We start from the raw sequence: 23405 nt of genomic DNA on the forward strand, positions 1-23405 counted from the left end.
GGGTCCCTGACCCCATCTAAAAAACAAATGCTCTGTAAGGCTACACACTGCTACTTTTTATTCCTCGTCTTTCTTTTCAGTCCCTCTACTGCTCATATTTCAGTCTCTTATTCAAATCAATGCATGGTTGCTAAGGTAATTTGGACCCTAGCTACCTAATTGCTGAAATTGCAAACTGGAGAGCTGTTGAATAAAAAGCTAAGTTAACGCAAAAAACACAAATAATAAAAAATGAAAAGCAATTGCAAATTGCCTCAGAATATTACTCTCTACATCATAATAAAAGTTAATTGAAAAGCGAACAACCAACAAGTTTAAACCAATAGCGGTATCTATGCCGCAGTCAGCTTTATTTAAAAAACACGGCGCGGACCACCGATGATCAGCATGTATGTCCAAGGCCTTAGAATACAGTGGAAGTGCACATTGTAGTAGTTATCCCTGTACTAATGTTAACCTACATCTTGTCTCGTTTTAAACCATAATTACATTTCTGTTGGCCCTGCTAGTTGCAGCATTGTATTATAACCCACCTTCAGCTAATTGTTGCATTATATAGAGAAAATCAAACTGGGAAGCTCAGGTTTTTGCCTGTCCCTAGCTTTTGGATCTCATTACATATAAAACTATAAATATACGTTTTATTTATATATATATATATATAAATAAATATATATATATATATATATATATATATATATATATATATATATATATATATATATATATATATATATATATATATATATATATATATATATATATATAGTTTTTTTTTTTTTTTTTTAAACTAGCTTATAGATTTTGATATCACAGACAACCTGATTAATGTGCATTGTGTTCTGCTTGCTTTTTACCTTGCTTTTATTTATCCACTTTTCCTTGCAGTAATGAGGACCATTTAAGCAACCCAGCCTCCCCTCTTACCTCAAAGTGCAGGGTGCTTTCGCGCTCAGCCTTGCGATCCCATCAACCTGTTGCCCGTCCAATATCGGTGGGACTCTCAAGGTAAGATTGTCTTGCACTTTATAACGAAGGCTCACTGCATATGCAGTAACACCGGCTTAAATACTTATTGTTTGCCATGTTCTGTAGGGGGGGTGTTGCTCCGCAAGCTCATGAAACTTTACCAGTGGCAGAGCCTGTGCCTGACCTCCTAGGGAGTATCCTGTCCGGACAGAGCATGCTGATGATGAAGAGTTCAGATATTGTTATTAGCCGTGATGGGTCATTAAAGGCAAAGAAAATAGGTACAATAACTTGTTTCTGTTATATAGCCACAAATCAACTTGTTTCCCTTGTGATGTCAGTAGAGTTAAACATTTGTTGTTGTTGGTTTTAATATAAAAATATGTAAAGCTCAAGATTACCAATATGCTTATTTTAAGGGACATGCTTAGCAGTAATTCCTTTCATAATCATATGGGGGCTGTAGGAAGTATTGATTTTTGTTGCACCATATGGATTTTACTAAAAAACTACCTGTTCAACCCACCAGTGAAATCTGAGATTGTAAATCTCCTTAAGAGCATCTTAAGTTTCTCAATCTGTTTTTTTAACTTCTCACCCAGAAGAAATCAATCTAGTGTTTTGCTACAGACCACACCAGGGGCTTTTCAGTTGGTGATTGAGTTTCTGAAGAATAGCATATAATTGTAATTCTCCCTAACACTTGCTGCACTATGGAGCAAGCTGACCACTATGGCTATGTTGGAGGAGTGTATTCTGAGGTGGGCTAGCTATGATAACCTATCAGTGGTGTAACTACTCTATGGGTCCAGGGTCTGCTTACAGTAGTCCCCTTCCCATGCTATCATTTACCTCATGTTTCTTTTATGAAGGGACTATGCACACCTGTCCCCAACCCCTCTCCCCCCGTTTTTTTTTGCATACAGCTTGGTGCTTACAAGTTAACCCAAATTGCTTTGTTCTTGTTCTCTTCTCAAGAAAATGTATTACATTTTGGGTGAATTTGCTGCTAGGAAGGTGCTCACTGGCCAGTTGTTTGGAATGATTTTTTGGAAGTGTGGAACCATGTAGTGTCATGTCAGGTAATGCATGGAGAGAGTAGTCCTATGTCAGCCCTGTTTTCATATTGAACTGTGTTATTCTGGGAGCTTTCTTCAAAGTAGCTTGTTAACAATTTACAATGTAAAGAAGCCAGAGTGCCTTATATTATTAGGCACGGCAGCTTCCATCATTACAATGAGCATACAACAGTAAACCGTATGCTTTTAATGGTATTCATTTTACTGGTTTTAAAGGGATACTGTCATGGGAAAAAACATTTTTTTTTAAAATGAATCAGTTATTAGTGCTGCTCCAGCAGAATTCTGCACTGAAATCCATTTTTCAAAAGAGCAAACAGATTTTTTTATATTCGATTTTGAAATCTGACATGGGGCTAGACATTTTGTCAATTACCCAGCTGCCCCATGTCATGTGACTTGTGGCTGCACTTCAGGAGAGAAATGCTTTCTGGCAGACTGCTGTTTTTCCTTCTCAATGTAACTGAATGTGTCTCAGTGGGACATGGGTTTTTACTATTGAGTGTTGTTCTTAGATCTACCAGGCAGCTGTTATCTTGTGTTAGGGAGCTGTTATCTGGTTACCTTCCCATTGTTCTTTTGTTTGGCTGCTGGGGGGGGGGAAGGGAGGGGGTGATATCACTCCAACTTGCAGTACAGCAGTAAAGAGTGATTGAAGTTTATCAGAGCACAAGTCACATGACTTAGGGCAGCTGGGAAATTGACAAAATGTCAGATTTCAAAATTGAATATAAAAAAATCTGTTTGCTCTTTTGAGAAATGGATTTCAGTGCAGAATTCTGCTGGAGCAGCACTATTAACTGATTCATTTTGAAAAAATTTTTTTTCCCATGACAGTATCCCTTTAAATTATGCATTATTGTTAATAATTTCACATAGGTTTTTAATTTTTTGTTTTTTCAGGTGATTCTGGTTCACAGAAAAATGTTTCTAGGGAAGAGCCTACAACAGATGGGCGTGTGGAGTCATGCTCCTCTTACTCAGGGTCTCCGTCTGTCACCTCTTCAGTAGATAAATGGAAGCCAGTCCAAGAGCAGCCGCAGCTCAGATTTCCTTCTTCAGGTCTTTACTCACTTTCTCCATCCCCGTCTCCACCTCCATCATCTATGCCTGCATCATCTTTGCCTGGGACTTCTGCCTTTAGGTTAAAAAATGCTTTTACACCGAGGGTTGTCCAGGTGCAAGCCTCAGCAGGACGTATGACCGCTAAATTTGCAGAGCCTATTCGATTCAATGGAGTTGTACACAAGCCAGAGCCACCTAGCTCAGATAACAAAATACATGCAAAGGGCCCAAGTGTGAAGCACCAAACCAAACCTCCTGCAATGAGATTAGACATTTCAGAATTTCCCAGGATACCAAAGATCAAGAAGGAAATGGACAGTAGCCCCAACAATGTTCGAGGGAAGCCCTCCGACTCTGTAAATAACCCAAATACAAATACCAGCCTTCCCAGTGCCTGCATAAATCAACTAACAGGTCGGGGAGAGAGTAACACATTGGGCAAGTTTAATACCACAGAAAACAGAATGACAAACACTCGTCAAGAGTCACATGACCAGTCAAGATCTAGTGCTGGCGTTTACACTGGTCATCCGAGTGCAAACAGTAGCACTACACCACTTTACTCCAGTACCTCAAGAGGCGTGGGGTCACTGGATGTAGGAGGTGGTGGTCTTCGAATAACAATCAGTGGAAATTCTGGCAGTTCTTGCAGGCAATTTAGTCCATGTTCAAAAGTCCCATCCCGTTCTTCTGATGGTAAAACGCAACCAAAAAGAGCTCCTCCTGTTCCCTCTGCTTCTACCAAGAGGGAAACCCCTGTTAAAAATGAAATATATGACCCGTTTGAACCAACTGGTTCAGATTCAGGGTCTCGTGATAGTAGCCCAGAAAGACTTGGGCCTGCATCACAGCCATTCGCAGCAACTGCTGCAACGACAACAGAGACTGCCTGTGCAGCCACATCAGGTGGAGCCAAAGTGGGAACATTTCGAAGCTTTAGGCTACTCCCTTCACACTCCACAAAAGTGGGACTGTCAAAACTGGGACCAGATTTTTCAGATCTCTCTCCTGCCAGCAAGGATCAACAAGAAAAGGACAGTGCTGAAGAGCTTAGTCCTGTTTCGACTCCTTTTGTAAAGGTCGAAAAGGAGATAAAAAATGAAGCTGCTAAGGAACCAAGAATTGAACAGACACCTTTCAAAATCTCATGTCCACTTACAGGCTTGAAAATTACATCTGACCTGAAATCGGGTGGTACTCGAGGATTCCATTTTGATAACGAGGGAAAAAAAAACATCTGCATAAAATCTGAGCCAGACTCTCTTTCACATAGGATTATTCCCCAAAGTTCAAGCAACCAATTGGTGTGGGAAGCAGAATCCATATCTCAAGCTATTCCTTCATCTAACAATCGAGGATTAGAAATACAGAGGAAGATCACAATTGAGGAAGGAAAGACTCGCTCAAGCTCCATGTCTCAGCCAAGATCCCATGACAGAGATTCAAGATCAGCTTCATGGTCCACAGAGGATGAATGGGAAAAGAAATCCAAGTCGAAATCTCACAAAGCAAAAAGGGCACGTAGTGACCGGTCCAGCTCTGGTAGCTGTGAACGTTCCAGAAAAAAACGTCAGAAAGAAAAGAAAAAGGAGAAAAAGAGAAAAAGCACAGATTCCAAGGAAAGAAAGAGATCAAGGTCCAGTAGCCGCAGCAGCTCTTCGCACAGAATGTACAACAGCAAAAAGAAGAAGAAAAAGAAGCGGGGGTCCCGATCTGGATCCAGGGGGCGTTCTTTTAGCCCTGAAAAGGACAAGAAACGAAAACACAAGTCTGACAAAAGTTATTCTAATAAAGAAGGGGAATCTAGTGTAAAAGAGAAAAAGAAATCTAAGGAAGAAAGGGGAAAACACAGATCAAGGTCACCACCTACAATCAAGGAGCAAAAGACTTATCGTACTAAAGATAAAAATTCACGTTTCCGAGATCAGGAACTATTCCAAGAGCTTCTGCATTCTCCAGAAAGTGAGGAAAACACTGTAACACGTAAAGTAAATATTAAAAAAGACTTTCACCCAGTTAAGCACAAGGCACAGAAATGCACATTAATTGTACCCAAAGAAGAGGTAATAGAATCCCTTTCTGTTTTGGAGAGTGACATTTCAACACCGGTCAAGGTGGAAAAAGATATTGAACTATCAAACGATGATGGCGATGATGAAAGCCAGGTAGAAAACCATAGCAGCCCCCCATGGTCTCCTTCACTCTTCGATTCTTTACTCCCTGAGGACAAACATGAAGATTTTGAAGAAATACAATCTACAAAGGATAATGATTCATCAAATGACTTTCTTCCTAAAGCAGAGGTTGCTAGTCCCCAGGCTTCACTATTGACTTCAGAACCTCCCAGTCCACACTCTAGTCCTTTCACAAAAACACATGAACTTGCAACCTCTCCAGCTGTGAAAACAGAAGATGACGATCTTCAGTGGTCTCCTTCTCACTTAGAAGACTTCTTGATAAATGAGCTTTCAGATGAAGTGGGCTCAGTGGGAGCAACTAGCCCTGATGACGTTGATCTTGAAGAGGCGTTAATGATGAAGAGAAATGAAGACTATGAGGTGAGCAATGGCAGACAGCCACAAACTTGCATTGGAAAACGTATAACTGCATAATTTTGAGCATTATCATTGATGCTGTGTCGGAAAAGCAAACTGGGATGTCATTTTTTTTTGCCTCCTTGGTTTTATCATTCCATCTCCATACAAACTGAACAAGTATTGTAGTTTATACTGTATGTTTAGTGCTGTTGGATTCATCAATGTGTTTTAAAAGAACCTTGATGGAAGGTAAGATCTAGTTGTGAATTCATAGTTTAATTTTTAGTAATAATTTTTAATCTCTTGTGCCAGCAACAGAACATTCTTAACAAGTATATGGGCGTTGCCAGATTCACAAGAATTGTCTTATGAATCCAGAAATATTTACTAGTCATCGCATATACCTATCTTACAATAACACAACTGTGGACAATAGGATGGCCTGCTGTTTGAGACTTGTTTTTTCTACCAAGAGCTGTGTGGGCTCTGTGTGGAGTAGGGACCCATAAATTGGGTCATCGTGCATTTTGGAAAGGGTCCCTATGATCTCCAATACTGTGAAATTTCTTTCAGCAATAGACAATAGTAATTAAAAAAGGATAGGTAATTATATACTTTATTTTGGCTCCTTGTGTGAAAGCTGCACAGAAAAAGAAGAAACCCTGGCCATATATTAATGATCTTTAATTCCAACAAAATGTGTTTATTATTTCCCTATATTTAAGTAATACTGTTTTTATAGAATACACAAGCCTTTTATTGTAAAATACCCTAAGATAACTGTTAACATCCCCCAGAAAAACATGCCTTTCTCCTTGCATTGAGTCTTATTGGGTTTCTAACTTACAAACAGCTCAACTTCAGCTCTTCCAGCTACTTCCTTGTCCAGCGTGAAGTTCAGCCCCTTTTCCACCAATCTCACCATGGGCTGAAAGGATGGTTTCCATACAAGTAACTGTACATGGTGTTGGCACCTTTTTACTGTTCAGTACATGCAGTTGTGATACTGTTCAGTATTCAGTTATGGTACCATGGACTAAAAGGATGTTTACCATGCAAGTAGCCATATATGGTGTCGGCACCTTTTTACTGTTCAGTACATGCAGGTCCAATCTGTCCGCCCAAATGGAAGTAAACCACAGCTGTAGCCTCTCTTCCAATATGTCTGGTCGCCAAACCCACTGATGTCCATGGTACAAAGATATTGGTTGGGATTGTTGCCCCGACGTACACGCAACGAAAATCTTAAAGAACTATATTATGTATTCTATGTATGTGCGTATCCAGCTTTAGAAATGTTTTAGCTTGGTTATAGAGACAACCCTTTGGTTTGAGTTGCTGTTTCAGGCCTTCACGCAGGCTAGATTGGAACCTATTAATGTATCTGTAAAAATATTCACTTGCTTGTGTCACTATTTGTGGTTTGGATTATTTTTTTTTGCATTATGCCAACTTTTATAGTCCTGGAGAGAGCTAAATTGTGTTTAACCTCTTTTATCCTCCTGTGGTTATTATAACTAAAACTGTAGTGTTCCATATATCGTATATGTTATCTGTCTAAAAGTATGTCTTATCTCCCAGTTTAAATGGAATAACTGCATTCTAAGCTACACAGCAGGTTGTTTATATAAACTTAAATGTGCATTCACTGGTCTTCTATCCATTTTGGTTTCTCTTGTGTGGTATTCATGCCTACACTGTGTGTAACCAATGAGCAATGCAGGGTTGTGTTGTCAAGGGATACTATAGTATTACTCATCCTCTTTATAGAAAAACAGAGGGGAAAATACAGTACATTGATAATTTACTTCCTTGTCATCCACACTGAAAATACACCCATGCAAGGAAATAATTCATTAGTAAATAAAGATATGTTGTTGGCAGGCATTGTAACTGAGTTTTGTTTTACAGGAAAAGCCAGTTGTTAGCTTCAGCAAAAATCAAGTCATCCCTTTTCTTCAAGATGATGAAGACGAGGATGTTGAGGAAAATGTAAAATCAGGCAGTGGAGAAGCTGGAAATCATATTGCTAAGCCCAAAACAAAAGAAAACCTGTCCACATTAGAGAAGAGCACAACTTGCAGTCCACCTAAAACTGAGCCAGACCTAGCTTCTTTGTCCAAGGCCGAACTGCCAATGAAGACGGTTACCTGGAACCTTCAAAGGAAGAATTTAGAAAATACTGAAACAGGAACACCTGCAGGTATATAACCTTGTTTAAGGCAACGTAAACACACAGAAACAGAGTGTTTACACTTTGGAAGCAGCATATTTGTTATTTAGGGAAAAATATAAAAGCAAAGAGTTGTCCAGTTTTATGGAGCCACACAATATTTTTGTATTGATTTTTAAGTGCCAGATCAGTGCAAATGAATACAGAACAATTCTATCTTTAAGGGCTTTATCATAGCTCTTCGTGAAAACATTTTATATTAGCTTCAGCATACTGAGATAAGAAACTTTCTAAATACAATCAATTAAAAATTCTATACTATTTCTGAAAGAATCAAATCTTCACTGTCCCTCTCTCATCATCTGTTTCTCCTCATTTTGTATTCATTCAGGAGTTGGGTGTCAGGTGAATGATCCAATATATCTTATAGGTGGGGCTCCTTTTGCCTAGAAGATGTATTAGAGCTCACTCTATTAAAATCACCAGTAATCATGTTTCTCTACATGCAGAATTTGTGCAAAACGCAGTTATTTTGATTGTACTGGAATCAGTTATTTGAGTGAGCTCTAATTCATTTGCTATGAACTGGAGCCCCCCTAAAAGATATATTAGATCATTCATCTGACACCCAATTCCTGCATGAAGACAGAATGAAGTGAAACTGATGCTAAGAGAGGAATAGTGAATATAAACTCAATTATTTCAGAAACAGTACAGAATTGATTGTATTTAGAAAGTTTCTTACTTCAGTATGAGGAAGCCTACCTTAAATTTTCATTATCGATAGTTCCCCTTTAACTTTCCAAAGAGTTGGTGTCTGACTGAAGCAAGAGAGAGTTACTAATGGGTTGCTGCTTGCAGTGTCGAAAGCAAATCAACCTCACACACAATTAATTGTAGCTGAAGTACAGTATTTACCTTCCTAGAGGTGGGTGTAGGTTTCAGTTGCTGAAATTTATATTCGATTCATCTTTTCTGTGCCTAACATTGAAAAGCATGTATTGTGTTTGAACATTTAGGACTTAGTATCTGGTTCATGTGTTTAAGCAACATCTTTGGCACTTCACCCCTTTTATGTTTTTATCTCTTTTCCATTTTAGCTGTTCCTTTCTCTATCAAAGAGGAGCCACAACCTGCATCTCCCAAGCAGAGTGTCCCCGTGTCTTCCCAGCTCAACATCTCAGCATCTCCAAAACACAGTATCAATCTTTTGGCTAGCCTTGCCGCAGAGTCACCATCACAAATGGCAAGTCCGCTGCCTTGGAATTCTTCCGAAAATACGGCTGAAGATTTAGTTGCTAAGGTTGCCAGTTGTGTACCAAGGAATTCAGCAGACAGACCTGTGAAAGAGGCCAAACAGTTCCCCTGTGTTGCATCAGAGACCCCTGTGCAGGTTTATTTGCTTAATTTCTGTTCATTATATTTATTATGTGAAGCTTGCATGCAGACAATCAGTTGCTGCAGGTTTGAAGGGCCACAAAAATGGTCAAATTGAAAGAAAACCCCAATATAATTGCAGACAAGCTACTGACTTTAAATATATTTAAATATGCCTTGGCTCTTGGATGGGGAGCAACTCATTATAATTCATAATATTGTTTGCTGAATCTGTGAAGGTGCCAGTATCTAAACTACTTATTCAGAGGGTTTTTTTCTTTTAATTATTTTTTGGTAAAGACTCTGTATTTCATTTTAGGGGGGTGCACAGGCATTGAAGGGTTAAATCAACCTGCTAGGTGGAAAGGGTGCTAATAGAATTGTTTTGTCGTCATCCCCCCCTCCCAAGGCCCAGCTCTTACCAGCAGACTGCACCACCCAGTTCTTTTTGTCTCCATATGAGAGGAGCACACTCCTACTAGTCGTTTGCATTTTTTGCTTTTCATTATTTGTTTCTTTATTTTTGCTTCATTTCTATTTCAAAATAACTTTTGGGTAGGAATCCAAGCTCCAACACTTCATACTTCACTTCTATTTCAAAATAACTCTTGGGTAGTAATCCAAGCTCCAAAACTTTATACTTTATTTCTATTTCAAAATAACTCTTGGGTAGGAATCCAAGCTTCATGTTCTGGTCCAGGGACCTGGATGCAGTTGAAGTGGATGCGCTCACAGCCCCATGTTCAGTTTTGCCTTCATATTCCCCTCTACCTATTCTTCCCAGAATCCTTGGGGTAAAGCAGGAGAGGGTTAAGACCTTGCTCCTGGCTCTTCATTGGCCCAGATAAGCCTAATTCACCAACCCTCTAGCTGCAGTTCCTCTACCAGAACTAATGTAGCCATGGCAAGTGTACCACTTGAATTCAAAGCAATTCCATTTGATATCTTGGCTGTTGTTACCCTACTCCTCAAACAGCAGGGTTTTAGGGATCAGAGTCCATCAAAATCAGGACATTATTGTTCCTTCCTTCTGCCTGAACACTAAGACGGTTGAATACCATTCTTTTTGTTGTAAAAGCCCTTAGATACTAAATTTTTTTGGAGGGCTGATGCCTTTCTTGTAATTCCAGTTGCCCTCTTAAGTATACCTGTACAAGTGCTTAAGCATCCCATGATGCATATGAAAAAGTTTGGGAACCCCTCTTAATTCTTTGGAGCTTTGTTTATCATTGGCTGAGCTTTGAAAATAGCAACTTTATTTTAATATATAACGTGCCTTATCGGTAGTATTTCAGCAGTGACATAAAGTTTATTGGATCAACAGAAAATATGCAATATGCATCATAACTATTAGGTGCATAAATTTGGGCACCCCAACAGAGATTTTACATCAATCAAGTTGAGCGTCCTTTTGCAAATGTAACAGCCTTTAGACACCTCCTTAAGGCTTTGATGAGTGTCTGGATTCTGGATGGCGGTATTTTTGACCATTCGTCCATACAAAATCTCTCCAGTTCAGTTAAATTTGATGGCTGCCGACCATGGACAGCCTGCTTCAAATCATCCCATAATGTTATATTCATTCAATATAATTGATATTCAAGTCGGGGGGACTGTGACGGCCATTCCAGAATATTGTACTTCTCCCTCTGCATAAATGCCTTTGTAGATTTCAAAGTGTGTTTAGAGTCATTGTCTTGTTGGAATATCCAATCCCTGCGTCAATTCAACTTTGTGACTAATGCTTGAACATTATCCTTAAGTATTTGTTGATATTGGGTTGAATTCATCTGACTTTAACAAGGGCCCCAGTCCCTGAACTAGCCACTCAGCCCCACAGCATGATGGAACCTCCACCAAATTTGACAGTAGGTAGCTGGTGTTTTTTTTTTGGAATGCGGTGTTCTTCTTCCGCCATGCAAAACGCTTTTTGACCAAATAACTAAATTTTTGTCTCATTGTTCCAAAATGCAGAAACTGAGGTGGAGAGCTTAAAGCCTTGAACACATACCTTTGTGGTACCAGGTGCTGTACTGAAGGACCCACGCCTGTTTCAGGGTCAAGTAATCCAGTCAGAGCAGTTATCAGCAGCACACCGTAGATTTGAACAAACGTGAAATTTATTGTATCAAAACATTTCAAACAGGGCAACGTTTTGGGCCACCCGGGCCCTTTATCAAGCCTAGTGTTACAATTCCCACATCCATATTTAAAGCGTAAGAAGGGGGTGGACAGAAGCACAACTTGCATTTGGCCACCTTAAATACCTTTTCTCGTGATTGGACACACCTGCCTATGAAGTTCAAGGCTTAACAAGCTAATCCAACCAATTTGGTGTTGCCAGTAATCAGTATTGAGCAGATACATGCATTCAAATTAGCAAAATTACAAGCTTTTCACATTTGATTTAATTTCATGCAACTGAATACTGCTTCACTAAAAATCTTTTTTCAGAAAACACCCCAGTACTCAGATATTCCTGGGAAATGAAAGACATACCACTGTTATGTTTTTTGTTGAAAGCAAAGTAAATTATTATACAGGCTGAGAGGGGTTCCCAAACTTTTTCATATGACTGTATGTTTTTGGTATTTTATTAATGTATATGTTTTGCATGTGCTTGTACAGAAAACATAAACATGGTCTTTCTGTATCTCTCCACACAGACTTTTCCACAGACCCTTCCTCTATTGCCTCTTCCTCCAATCTTCCCACCATATGCTCCCGTTAATGAACCTGCAGTTCCTTGTATACTGCAGAGCAACAGAACTATATTTAGCCCAACTCCAAAGCCTGGCTGTTTGGCCACTGCTAACGAACCTAAAATGCAAGCAGCCAGCACAGGTAAGTAGCTACAGAATACTGCAGAAAAAAACAAATGTCATTATTTGCTTATAAACCCTTTACTGGTTTTATTCCAAAATTGCTATACTCTGTTCTCCACCCATTTAGAGGAGTTAAATACAGGTTAATTGCCCTCTTAAATAGTAGAATGTTGTTGTCTTTACCCATTAAGTGGTCTCTTCCACAAAAGATAACCTATAAATTAAATTTAGATGAGAAAATTTGATAGGAAGATGAATGGATAGATCTATGAGCAAGTTTGATGAATGGATAGATTGGTGTGAAGGTATATAGGTAGCTTAATAGAATAGATAAACCATTGTTTGCAGTGTTTGGGGTGGATATCTTTGCAGTTGATATATTCAACCAGAGAAGTCCTCCATTGCAGCCTCATTTACAAGTCATTCAACCCTTAAAAATGAACTGATTGGAATAAAATTCCTGGTTATTAGCAGTATAAACTGACATTGCTGCATAACTGATTTCTATTGACCACCTTCATATAGGATTCAGTGTATAAACTACCCAAAATGTTACCGTTAAAGGAAATGTTAACCCTCAGGACTAATTAATTGAATATTCTCAGAGCTCTTTTCAAATCACTGCAATTTACATTTTCATGATATTAGCCATTTTTAAACTGCTTCTACTGTTGTGATGTTGCTCTGCTTAAGAATTTCAGATGACTTTTCTAGTTTAATTTTATAATAAATTCAACATCACAACATGGTTGCAAACAGGGTTCATAGTTCTTAAACGTCAGTAATGAACTCCTATCTATAGTTGAAGTATAATCAGTGTTAGAAGGAACACTACAAAGCTGCTCGTGGAACTAGGGTATGGAATTCATGTTGCCTCTTTACATAACAAAATATCAGTGGCCAAATATCACCTAGCCAAACAATGATCAGTGTAAATTTTAAAATTACACTCCTCCAACCCAGAGCACACACAAAAGGGAGCAACATTGGATTCCATCATGGTTCCGCAGAGATGTAAAGTAATGTGCATTCCTAAACCAGAAAGTGGTATCTCAAGTAGACCAGCAAGAACCCCAGTACATTTGCTATTCCTCAAGAGACAGCCCCAGGCACTTATTCCATAAATGTATGTAAATGGGAACAAGTTCATTGTGCCCAACACTACATCATTCTAATTCTTTCCCTGTATGGACTGTAATTTCTCTAAAATCCGGTTACTCCCTCTAATGACTTCACTGCATTTTTTTTCTAGGCAAAGACAAAGGGAAAGCAAAGTCTTCTAAAAAAGGAGAGAAGGTTAAAAATGATGAGGTAAAATGTTTTAATCAACCTGTATTTCACTTTAATTTCAAGGTTACAATCTGTGATAGTGTTTTACAGATGTTACCATTTATTATTGCCTCTATTGCTCTTCACATCCTCAGCTACTAGTTATCCATTTTCCTAACTGACGTCTATTAAAATAGCTGTTAAAATTGCAGCTGCACAACAAACTTGCAAATCTAAAACTCCAAAAAAAATATGAAATTGTCTTAATACTGCGTGCATCATAATAGCTAGGCCTAACACATTTCGCTGAAAGAAGAAAAAGTTTGTACCAGTGTCACGATAGGGCTCCTGCGCCACAGCTTCTGTCCCAAATTAGAAGCAATGCAAATGCCAAATCTTTAAGGTTGTGGACAAACAGGAACATAAAACCGCAGAAACTGTGCTGCAAGGTTTTTTTATTCACAACATGTTTCGAGCTAGTGGCTCTTTTTCAAGTGTTAATCAGTGCACATTTCAAACAGGTTTTTAAATCCATATACACTCCACCCCCTGGTGTGATAGGTTACTAAAAACGTTAACTTCTCGAGGTCACTGCAGTTGGGGATTTGTTAGCCTGGCCTCATATCATGCAATATAATCAGTGTAACTTTAGTGCTTATAGTCCAGTGTGGTGAAAAAATCAAATCATCCAATAGTCAATAAAACCATAAAAATGGTAGGTTACACTTTACTTACCCCTTGTACTGCTTTTCAGCCTACAAAAAAGAGTCCAGTTTGCTGCAAAATCTACAATTTTAAAATTACATGAACATCTTAAGTAGCAGAGTTGTATTACATAAGAGTTACAATTATTTTTCTCTTTCTTGTTATCGTGTTGTATTATTAACAATGTTGCAAATTTGTAACAGTGTGGCTAAAATTGCCCAGTTTATCTTACCAATCAGAAGATCTGATACTGTACGGTATCTTGTTTCTATTCTATTTCAAACTATAGGGCAGCCACATTTTTCTCAATGAAAAGGAATATGACAACAGATTAGAACAGAATAATAATAAAATTTGGATCAGCAGGCCTAACACATTTCCTTGCTTTTGCTCTTAATCAGTACATGAAAAAGCTTCACATGCAGGAAAGAGCTGTAGAAGAGGTCAAACTGGCAATTAAACCATTCTATCAGAAGAGGGAGATCACAAAGGAGGAATACAAGGACATCCTGCGCAAAGCTGTGCAAAAGGTCAGTATTTACACACACACACACACACACACACACACACACACACATATATATATATATATATATATATATATATATATATATATATATATATATATATATATATATATATATATATATATATATATATTTAAAAACCGCACTACAAGGACTTGATCAATGAAAAAAAGGTAATTTATTTTCAACGTTTTGGCACCTACACCTGCCGTCTTCAGGAAGGTGAGGCACTAGTGTAGGTGCTAAAACGTTGAAAATAAATTACCTTTATTTTTCACTGATCAAGTCCTTGGAGTGCGGTTTTTGAATGAAAATGCATTTATGTTTTCTACCAGCACTACTTTGGTGGGTGCTTGGTCAATTATGCATATATAATTGTTCAAGAGGGACCAGCACTCTGTTTTTTGTGAAACATCAATTATTTATTATAGCATCACTGCTTCCAACGTTTAGGCCCCCGAGTTAACTTCTAATATCCTCAACTGGGGGTACTTTATTATAATACACAAATTTCAGTGAGTCATGGGACAGAAATTACATTATAACTCAATATATATATATATATATATATATATATATATATATATATATATATATATATATATATATATATATATATATATATATATATATACACAAATTCTGCGAAGAACCAGCACTCCCATATGTAAAAAGTAGTTTTTTTATTTCTGTTGCATTCCAACGTTTCGGTCCCTATTGGGACCTTTCTCAAGGAGTTTGCAGAATTTGAATATATACATTTTAACCGTGCACCCCAGCAGAAGAAAAACTCCATTGGAGTGCATCAGAGTGCGGATACTCATTGGAACCGATATATATATATATATATATATATATATATATATATATATATATATATATATATATATATATATATATATATATATATATATATATATATAAATTAGCAAAGCTGGAGCACTCATATAAAACAAAAACAGCTGCCTGGGTGCGGTGTTCAAAAAATTATGTAGACACGCTGTTCTAACGTTTAATATAACTAGAACCTGATCATTTCTATCTTCCCCCCCAGCTTTTCTTTCCTTTTCTCTCTCCGCCTGTCCTCCCCTATACCTAACCTCCGTCCCCACAGAAACAATGCAACATAGAGTGCTAAATCTGAAACATTGGGACGAGAGATGTTTCGTTATAGCATTCGCAAATAGAATTGTTAGAATACTCTGTTATGCTTCCGACTAATGCTATGATCGGATTACTGTTTTGTATGTTCTCTCTAGCAAACTATTCCCTCGTTCCATATGTTGCTGTATTCTTTTTTTTTTTTGGCAATTAAAACTTAATAAAAACTTTCAATATAAAAAAAAAAAGGAGGCTGGACAACGTCCTAATCCTTGAGAAATTGACTAGCCACACGAACGGTTCGCAGAAATCTTTTCACAAAGTCTGGTCCCCCTGGTTATCTTACTGAAATATTTCCTCAACCTAATTTCTTTTGCATGTCCTCCCACTCTGACTCCGGGGAATCCCTAAATTTTCTTGTCCTATGCTGTCCCAGTTAGTGCAGAGATGTTGACAGTACTCACAAGTGTTATAGGCAACTGTTTATTCAGTTCTTGGTTTATTTTTGCTTATTTCTTTTCTTTTCCTCCTTTTTCTGTTTCTTTTCCTTTTCTTTTTGTTTAATTTTCTTGTCAGCTACTTGGGCTACTTTGCTATACTACTCAGGAATAATGGTTTTGTGCTTATGTGCCGTGATATTACTGCAGCCTGGGGATTGTCCAGTACCTGCAGTTTCTGAGTTTGACTATGTGCCACTTATTGCTACCTGCTGATATTTGAAAATAAAAATTTTAAATACAAAAAAAAAAAAAAAAATTATGTAGACCGCATATTGTACAAAAAACCGCACACTCAGGTCTTCTCAGAGGTGACAACTTTATTACGACGTTTCGGCTTCTATACTGAGAAAGGCTTCAGTATAGAAGCCGAAACGTCGTAATAAAGTTGTTTTTTTTCACCTCTGAGAAGACCTGAGTGTGCGGTTTTTTGTACAATATGCGGTCTATATATATATATATATATATATATATATATATATATATATATATATATATATATATATATATATATATATATATATATATATATATATATATATATATATATATATATATATATATATGACACAGGGACAGTGGGGTATAGCTGGTACCATTAGGAGGCAACACAACAATAAGAAAGAAACTGGCTTCTCCTCCACTGGCTATAACCCCAGCAGGCAGAACTTCGCTTCAGTTGAAGTTGTGTCCTCGGGAGGTTAGGACGTGTTTTCTTCCTGACAGCAGCAGAATACCAAGTCAGCTAAGCTGACACCAAGGGGAAGGAAAGGCCTTTTACACTAAGTAAAAGCCCTCATTGTCATCCCCCTACAAGGGAAACTGTCTCCGGGGTCTACTAGTGTTACACAGACCAACCAGCCCAACTTATATCTCCTTTCCCCTTACAGAAGGAGAAGGGACTGGCCGGCAGACAAGAGTAGATCATTTCTGGGCCTAAGGTAAGTTCACTTTCCCCTGCAGAGGCCCCCCCTTTCCCTCTCCACTGTAGAGGCTCCAAAAAGGACGGCTAATTAGGGGGGCGCAGAGGCCCAGATTCTACTTTTTCCCCACAGCCCTGTCACAGGGTGGCGCTTGGGGAGCGCATCACTAATCAGGGGCATGGAATAAAGGACCGCTTCTTGCCTTTTTCTTTACACGTGCAGATCCTGCACTTTCTCCAGAGGAGGCGCGTATGACCCTCCCTCAGTGTATGGGCCGCCATTTTGTTTGTTACGCGCGCTCAATGCTCCTGCTCCAGAATACAGTCGAGACAGTGTGCCCAGCAAGCAAGGACGGCAGTAAGAAAATATATATATATTCACTTGGTGCCAGTGACACCAACAGCTGCCCCAGACCTATGTTGGTCCTCTATTCCTGCCACATACACAGCAGGTTAGTGACAAGTCTTCCTTAACTTGGGGGTTTTCCTCCCTCATATTACTGTGTACAGACTTTCTCTGTCGCTCCTTATTAAGCATCATGTCTGAGGGGCAAAGTGATAGCCCTTTTCCAGGGCAGCACAAGTTAATTTTCTGGCCTGTAACAAATGTCGCAGACTTCTCTTTCTGGGCACAAAGACCCTCTAGGTAATAAATGCAAATTACTGGAGCAGGGTTCGGATCTCCTGAGTGGGCAGCTCTATTAGCTACAGGAATACCAAGGTTTGCACGATCTCTTGACAAACCTCTCTCCTGCCTAGACAATCCTAAGGTGAGGGCCTCCAAACGCAGGGCTCCCTCGCCATTTGAAGAGGAAAGCGACACCCCTCCCAGACACCCATCCCCCCCTCCACTAAACTCAGAAGAGGACGGTGATCGCAGTGAGGGCGAGTTTTCGTGCACTTCAGAAATGAGGAGGAGGTTTTCTCCCAGACTTTCTTCAGAGACAGTGGATTAATTGATCTCCTAAGTCTACAGACTCTTCAAATCCAGGAACCAGAAGTCTCAGCCAATTCGCGAAAGTTACTCTTCAAACGTCACAGCAAAACGTCACCAGTTTCCCCTCTCACGCACAGCTTGACCACATCATTCAGCAAGAGTCGGACAAACCTGAGAGACGGTTTCAAGCAAACCGCCGATCCCTAAGGTTAGATCAATTGCCTGCAGAGCTCACTGAGATTTAGTCGTCTCCGCCCTCTGTGGATGCCCCGGTATCCAGTCTCTCCAAAAATACAGCCCTACCAGTTCCCGATGTCTCTTCCTTCATGGACTCTATCAACAAAGAGAAAGAAAGCCTCATGCGCTCCGTGTTTTCAGCATTAGTCCCTCTGTCTTTTTTAGCTAGGGCATGGGTCAGCAGAGTTGTTTAGTTCTGGTCCGTCTCTCTCCTCAACGCCATAACTGAGGGAGTACCTCGACATGAGTTTTCTCAATTGGCTTCCCACATCAAGGAAATAAACGATTGCCTATGTGAGGCTTCACTAAACGCAGCCAAGTAATCAGTGGGTCATTGGCACTCGCAGATGCGGCCGTAGGTCACTCTGGACGAAATTGTGGTCAGCAGATTTCTCTCCAAAAAACCCTTACTTTCATTCCATTCAAGGGGAAGCTTCTTCTTGGACCCGATCTCAACGAGATCGTTAGCCAAGCCACGGGGGGAAAGAGTACATTACTACCACAACCCAAAGCTTGTGCCTCCCCTTTCGTGGCACTTTGTTTAAGAGCTCCAGGTCAACCCCTCCGAGACAGTCTTCTCAAATAGATGTCGCTTCTGGAGTAAACAAAGGCCCCCATGGCAAAACAGAAAACACCCCTCTAAGACCACTTACAAGACCACCTCAGCATGACGGTGGTCCTCCATCACCAGATGATTTGCAAATAGGGAGGAGACTAGACCATTTTGCCCATGCGTGGCTCACCCTTATTCAAGATGCATAGGTCCACAAAGTGATTTCTTGAGGCTATCACCTAGAGTTCTCCCCCTCACTGTTTTTTCATGTCAAGGCTCCCTCAAGAGCCAAGCAAATGCACAGCATTCCAAAGCGTCATTCCAGCCTTATCTTCGCAAGGGTAATCATCTCGCTACCTCACGGAGAGCGTTTCAAGGGATACTACTCCAACCTTTTTGTGTACCCAATACTGGACCTCATGGAGCTGAACAAATTCTTTTCAACTACAAGTCTCGCCTTCGGACTCACATTGCCCCCCCCACATTTTCACACAAATCATGGCAGCATCCACAGCAGTGATCCACGGGGAGTGCATCTCCATCACGCCGTATCTAGACTATCTTCTTATCAGGGCACCTTCCTTCAAGATGCCCAATGATCGCTCACCATGAGGCGACCATGGACAAGCTACAGCAACTCGTCTGGGGCCAGAATCTGGCAAAATCGTCACTGACGCCCAGTTAATCCATGATTTTCCTGGGCATGCAGTTCCACACTCATGCACAGAAGATCTCTCTTCCATTGGAACAGGCTCTTCAACTACAAGCTCAGTTTTTGCATGAATATACTAGGGGTTATGTTCCACCATAGAGGCAGTGCCATTTGCCCAATACCACCTCAGGAATCTCCAGTGGAACATTCTAACAACCTGGAAACGAAAATCCCTACCCTGAGAGATCCGTCTGTCTCTCAGGACGAAGGCATCCCTTTTCTGGTGGCTCCAAATTAACCATCTCACCGCGGGCAGATGGTTAGGGGAACCCTTGTGGCGTATCCTCACAACAGACACAAGCCTCTTTGCGTGGGGAGCAGTCCTAGAGGGTTGAACAGCTCCAGAAAAATGGAAGTCGGACGAGAAGAAGCTACAGATCAAACTGCTAGAGATACGGGCAATCCTTCTAGGTCTACTCCATTGGCAGCATATTCTGACAAGTCAGGCAGTAAAGATACAGTCCGACAAATCCACTGTGGTGGCATTCATCAACCACCAGGTGGCACAAGAAGCAAGAGAGTGCTAAACAAAATAAAGCAGACCACCCTACTTCTAATAGCACCAAGGTGGTCTCGACACTCCTGGTTCACAGATCTCCTCAACCTTTCGGTGGTAAAACCCTAGACCTTGCCTCCTCTTCCAGACATTATCACCCAAGGGCCAATCCACCACCCAAACCCTACAAACCTCAACTTGACGGCGTTACTCTTGAGACCCAATTCCTGATGCAGAAAGTGTTCTCTACAGCCATGGTACACACAATGTGCGCCGCCTGCAAACCAGTGTCAGCCAAGGCCTATCATAGGGTCTGGTCCACCTACCACCAGTAGTGCAACCGACACAATATTCTGGAGTTTTCTGCAAGAGGGTCTGTCCATGGGGCTATCTCAGCATTATCTGTTTTCCAGAAACTACTAGCTTTTTTTCCAGAGGTCAAGGCATTCATGCAAGGGTAGCACATGTGACCCCTCCAGTGCGAGCAGCAATTTCACTCTGCAATCTCACATTAGTGTTATGAACACTGCAACATCCACCTTTTGAGCCACTGGGATCAGTGCCTCTTCTATGGCTCACATGGAAAACCATTTTTCCTCCTAGAAATTGTTTGAGAGGTGTGTTTCAGAGCTCAGCGCTCTATCATGCAAGCCGCCCTACCTCGTCTTACACAATAACAGGGCGGTCCTTCGCACAGTCCCATTCTTCCTACCGAAAGTTGTTTCGGAATTCCATCTGAACCAAGAAATTACCGTTCCGACCTTCTGTCGTGCCCCGACAATCCCGAAAGAGGTGGTGTTGCACACCTTGGATCCCGTTAGGACCCTTAAGTTCTACCTACACAAGGTTCAAGATATTCGCAAGGTCCTTCCATCAGGGCCACACCAGGTCGCTCCGGCTACTTAGTCAACCATCTCCCAATGGATCAAACAAGCCATTCAGAAAGCCTGTATTGCACAGACTCCACCAGATAGACTTACTGCTCATTCCACCAGGGGTGTGAGTATGTCCTGGGCCTTCCAGAACCAAGCATCAGTGGAACAACTCTTCAAGGCAGCTTTTTTAAAATTTACCATTTCGATACCTTGCAGCCTCTGTCAATTGTTTTGGCATAAAGGTGCTTCAAGCCGCAGTGGTTTCTTCCATTTACGCCTCATTCTCCCACCCGGGTTTCTAGGGGACAGCTTTGGTACGTCCACACTGTCCCTGTGTCCCCCAAGCTGACTAGGAGAAAAGGAGATTTTGTGTACTCACCGTTAAATCTCTTTCTCTTCAGTCACTTGGGGGACACAAGGCTTCCCCCCTGGGACTGAAGCTCTGTTTTAGACATTATACGGTGTTACATATTGATAGTATAAGTTAATTTTTCCTGTTGACTTTGATACAAACTGAAGCTAAGCTCCGCCTGCTGGGGGTATAGCCAGTGGAGGAGGAGCCAGTTTCTTTCTTATTGTTGTGTCCTGCCTCCTAGTGGTACCAGCTATACCCCACTGTCCCTGTGTCCCCCAAGTGACTGAAGAGAAAGAGATTTAGAGAGAGAGCGCGACAGAGAGAGCAAAGAAATCTGCACTCATAGGTCTTTTGTGATGAAAAAAATGTGTTTATTCAACGTTTTGGCTCTTAGATGAAGGCCCTTCCTGAAGACGGCTCGAGTCTAAGAGCTGAAGCGTTGAATAAACCCATTTTTTTTCATCACAAAAGACCTATGAGTGTGGATTTCTTTGTTCTATTGATATTGATATATGTTCCAGCACCTAGGCATTTCCATTGTTTTCTGAGAGCACCTATCCAGTAGTTTGTAATGTACAGAGATTTTTTTTTTTTCTGACCTGCCATATGAAAGCTGTACATCACTGCATGTATATAATTGATACATGTTTCATATTCCTTTCTGTGTACACTTAGATCTGCCACAGCAAGAGTGGAGAAATAAATCCAGTGAAGGTAGTTAACCTGGTGAAAGCCTATGTGGATAAGTACAAACACATACGAAAACATAAGAAGACTGAGTCATTGGAGGACCATGGTACTATGCGTGATTCACCAGTATGAGAAGAAAGTCTTTCTCAAATAAAAATACAGATGTAAAACTGCTCAGCCTCACAGATTGTGCAGCGAGTTGATCTGCTCAGGGCTCGCCCGTGCAGTTGAAGTTGGTAATAGTATTGTACCAGAAGATGGTCGTTCTGCTCGTTGCAAGGCACCCAATCCTTTATTTTCACCAGTCCTAGTTTGGTTTCTTTGGACATAAATGTACAGATGGCAGGGCTCCTCTGCCAGCGAAAATAAGTTATTTTCCCACCTTTGCAGAAGTTTCAAGGTGTGAAACTTAGAGGAGGAAAAAAATCAATATGACACCCTATTTTTTACATCAATCCAAGACTTTTTCGGAAACTCTGTTGCCATCTTGGTGGTCTCTGTGTTCAGAACGTCTCCACGGAGGACCAAGTAAACAGAACAGAATTTTTGTTAAGCCGTGCATCAGATCTTTTTTGCATGGCAAGTAAAGGGAGTGAGAGGGGGACATGGCACAACAAATGCAGGCCGTTGAAATAAATATTTTGTCCTTTAACCCTGAGATATGTACAAAGGACAAAAAAAAAAGGTCAGGATTTATAAAGCTCTTTTGAATTGTTTTTATTGTTGTTTTAATTTTTCCAAGGCAGTTCTTGTACTAAAAGTTACTGTTTCTGATGCTTAAAGGAATACTGTCAAGGGAAAACAAGTTTTTTTTTTTTCCAAAATGCATCGGTTAATAGTGCTGCTCCAGCAGACTTCTGTTTTGAAATCCGTTTCTTAAAAGAGCAAAAAGATTTTTTAATATTTAATTTTGAAATATGACATGGGGCTACATTCCAAAATGTATAAGATGAACTGTAGCTCACCGACACTTGGTTGTCCTGCAGGGTGTTGATATTTAATTATAAAGTTTTGGTGTATGAGCTATCTTTATAGTAAGTACTATGCACGGGTCCACTTCCAAATGCTACATATACATTAGAGACATGCACAGCTTCTTACTTAAAACATTTATTTGTGCATTTTATCCACAGCAAACATTCATGTTGATACATTCAAAAACACACCATAGTGCAGTGTCTCTTCACCCCCCCCCCCCCGGTTTGCATACCTTACGTCAGCCACTTCCTCCTGACGCGTTTCGTCTATTGGGTGCTGTCTTGTGTTGATACCCTAGTCGAATTGCTCAAAGAAGGTTGAAGTGCAGGACAAATCCACGGCAGTAGTTTGAGACTTCAAAAAATCCTTTTATTGGGGAGGTGAATATCCAAAGTCACACGGAACATGTAGTGTGACTTTGGATATTCACCCCAATAAAATGATTTTTTGTAGTAGTTTGAGACTTCAAAAAATCCTTTTATTGGGGAGGTGAATATCCAAAGTCACACGGAACATGTAGTGTGAC

At 40.2% G+C, this 23405-nt stretch overlaps 1 protein-coding gene across 5 annotated transcripts in view; it reads left to right on the top strand.

Annotated features, from left to right (window-relative positions):
• The window catches only part of phrf1.L (PHD and ring finger domains 1 L homeolog), a 35807-nt gene extending 13190 nt beyond the window's left edge, over window positions 1-22617 (top strand). For 4 of the 5 annotated variants that reach the window (XM_018257594.2, XM_018257595.2, XM_041589995.1 and 1 more), the window contains 9 exons: window positions 889-1008; window positions 1096-1250; window positions 2952-5671; window positions 7562-7853; window positions 8924-9216; window positions 11867-12044; window positions 13278-13336; window positions 14401-14529; window positions 21887-22617. In XM_018257594.2, coding sequence (XP_018113083.1) covers window positions 889-1008; window positions 1096-1250; window positions 2952-5671; window positions 7562-7853; window positions 8924-9216; window positions 11867-12044; window positions 13278-13336; window positions 14401-14529; window positions 21887-22033 — 4093 coding nt within the window. In that variant the 3' untranslated portion in view covers window positions 22034-22617. The remainder of the gene's footprint in view (window positions 1-888; window positions 1009-1095; window positions 1251-2951; window positions 5672-7561; window positions 7854-8923; window positions 9217-11866; window positions 12045-13277; window positions 13337-14400; window positions 14530-21886) is intronic. The other variant, XM_018257596.2, reaches the window with a different exon arrangement.
• Window positions 22618-23405: the final 788 nt, after the last annotated feature.

The sequence above is a fragment of the Xenopus laevis genome, chromosome 4L (assembly GCF_017654675.1).
Source record: "Xenopus laevis strain J_2021 chromosome 4L, Xenopus_laevis_v10.1, whole genome shotgun sequence".
In the NCBI taxonomy this organism is placed as follows: domain Eukaryota; kingdom Metazoa; phylum Chordata; class Amphibia; order Anura; family Pipidae; genus Xenopus; species Xenopus laevis.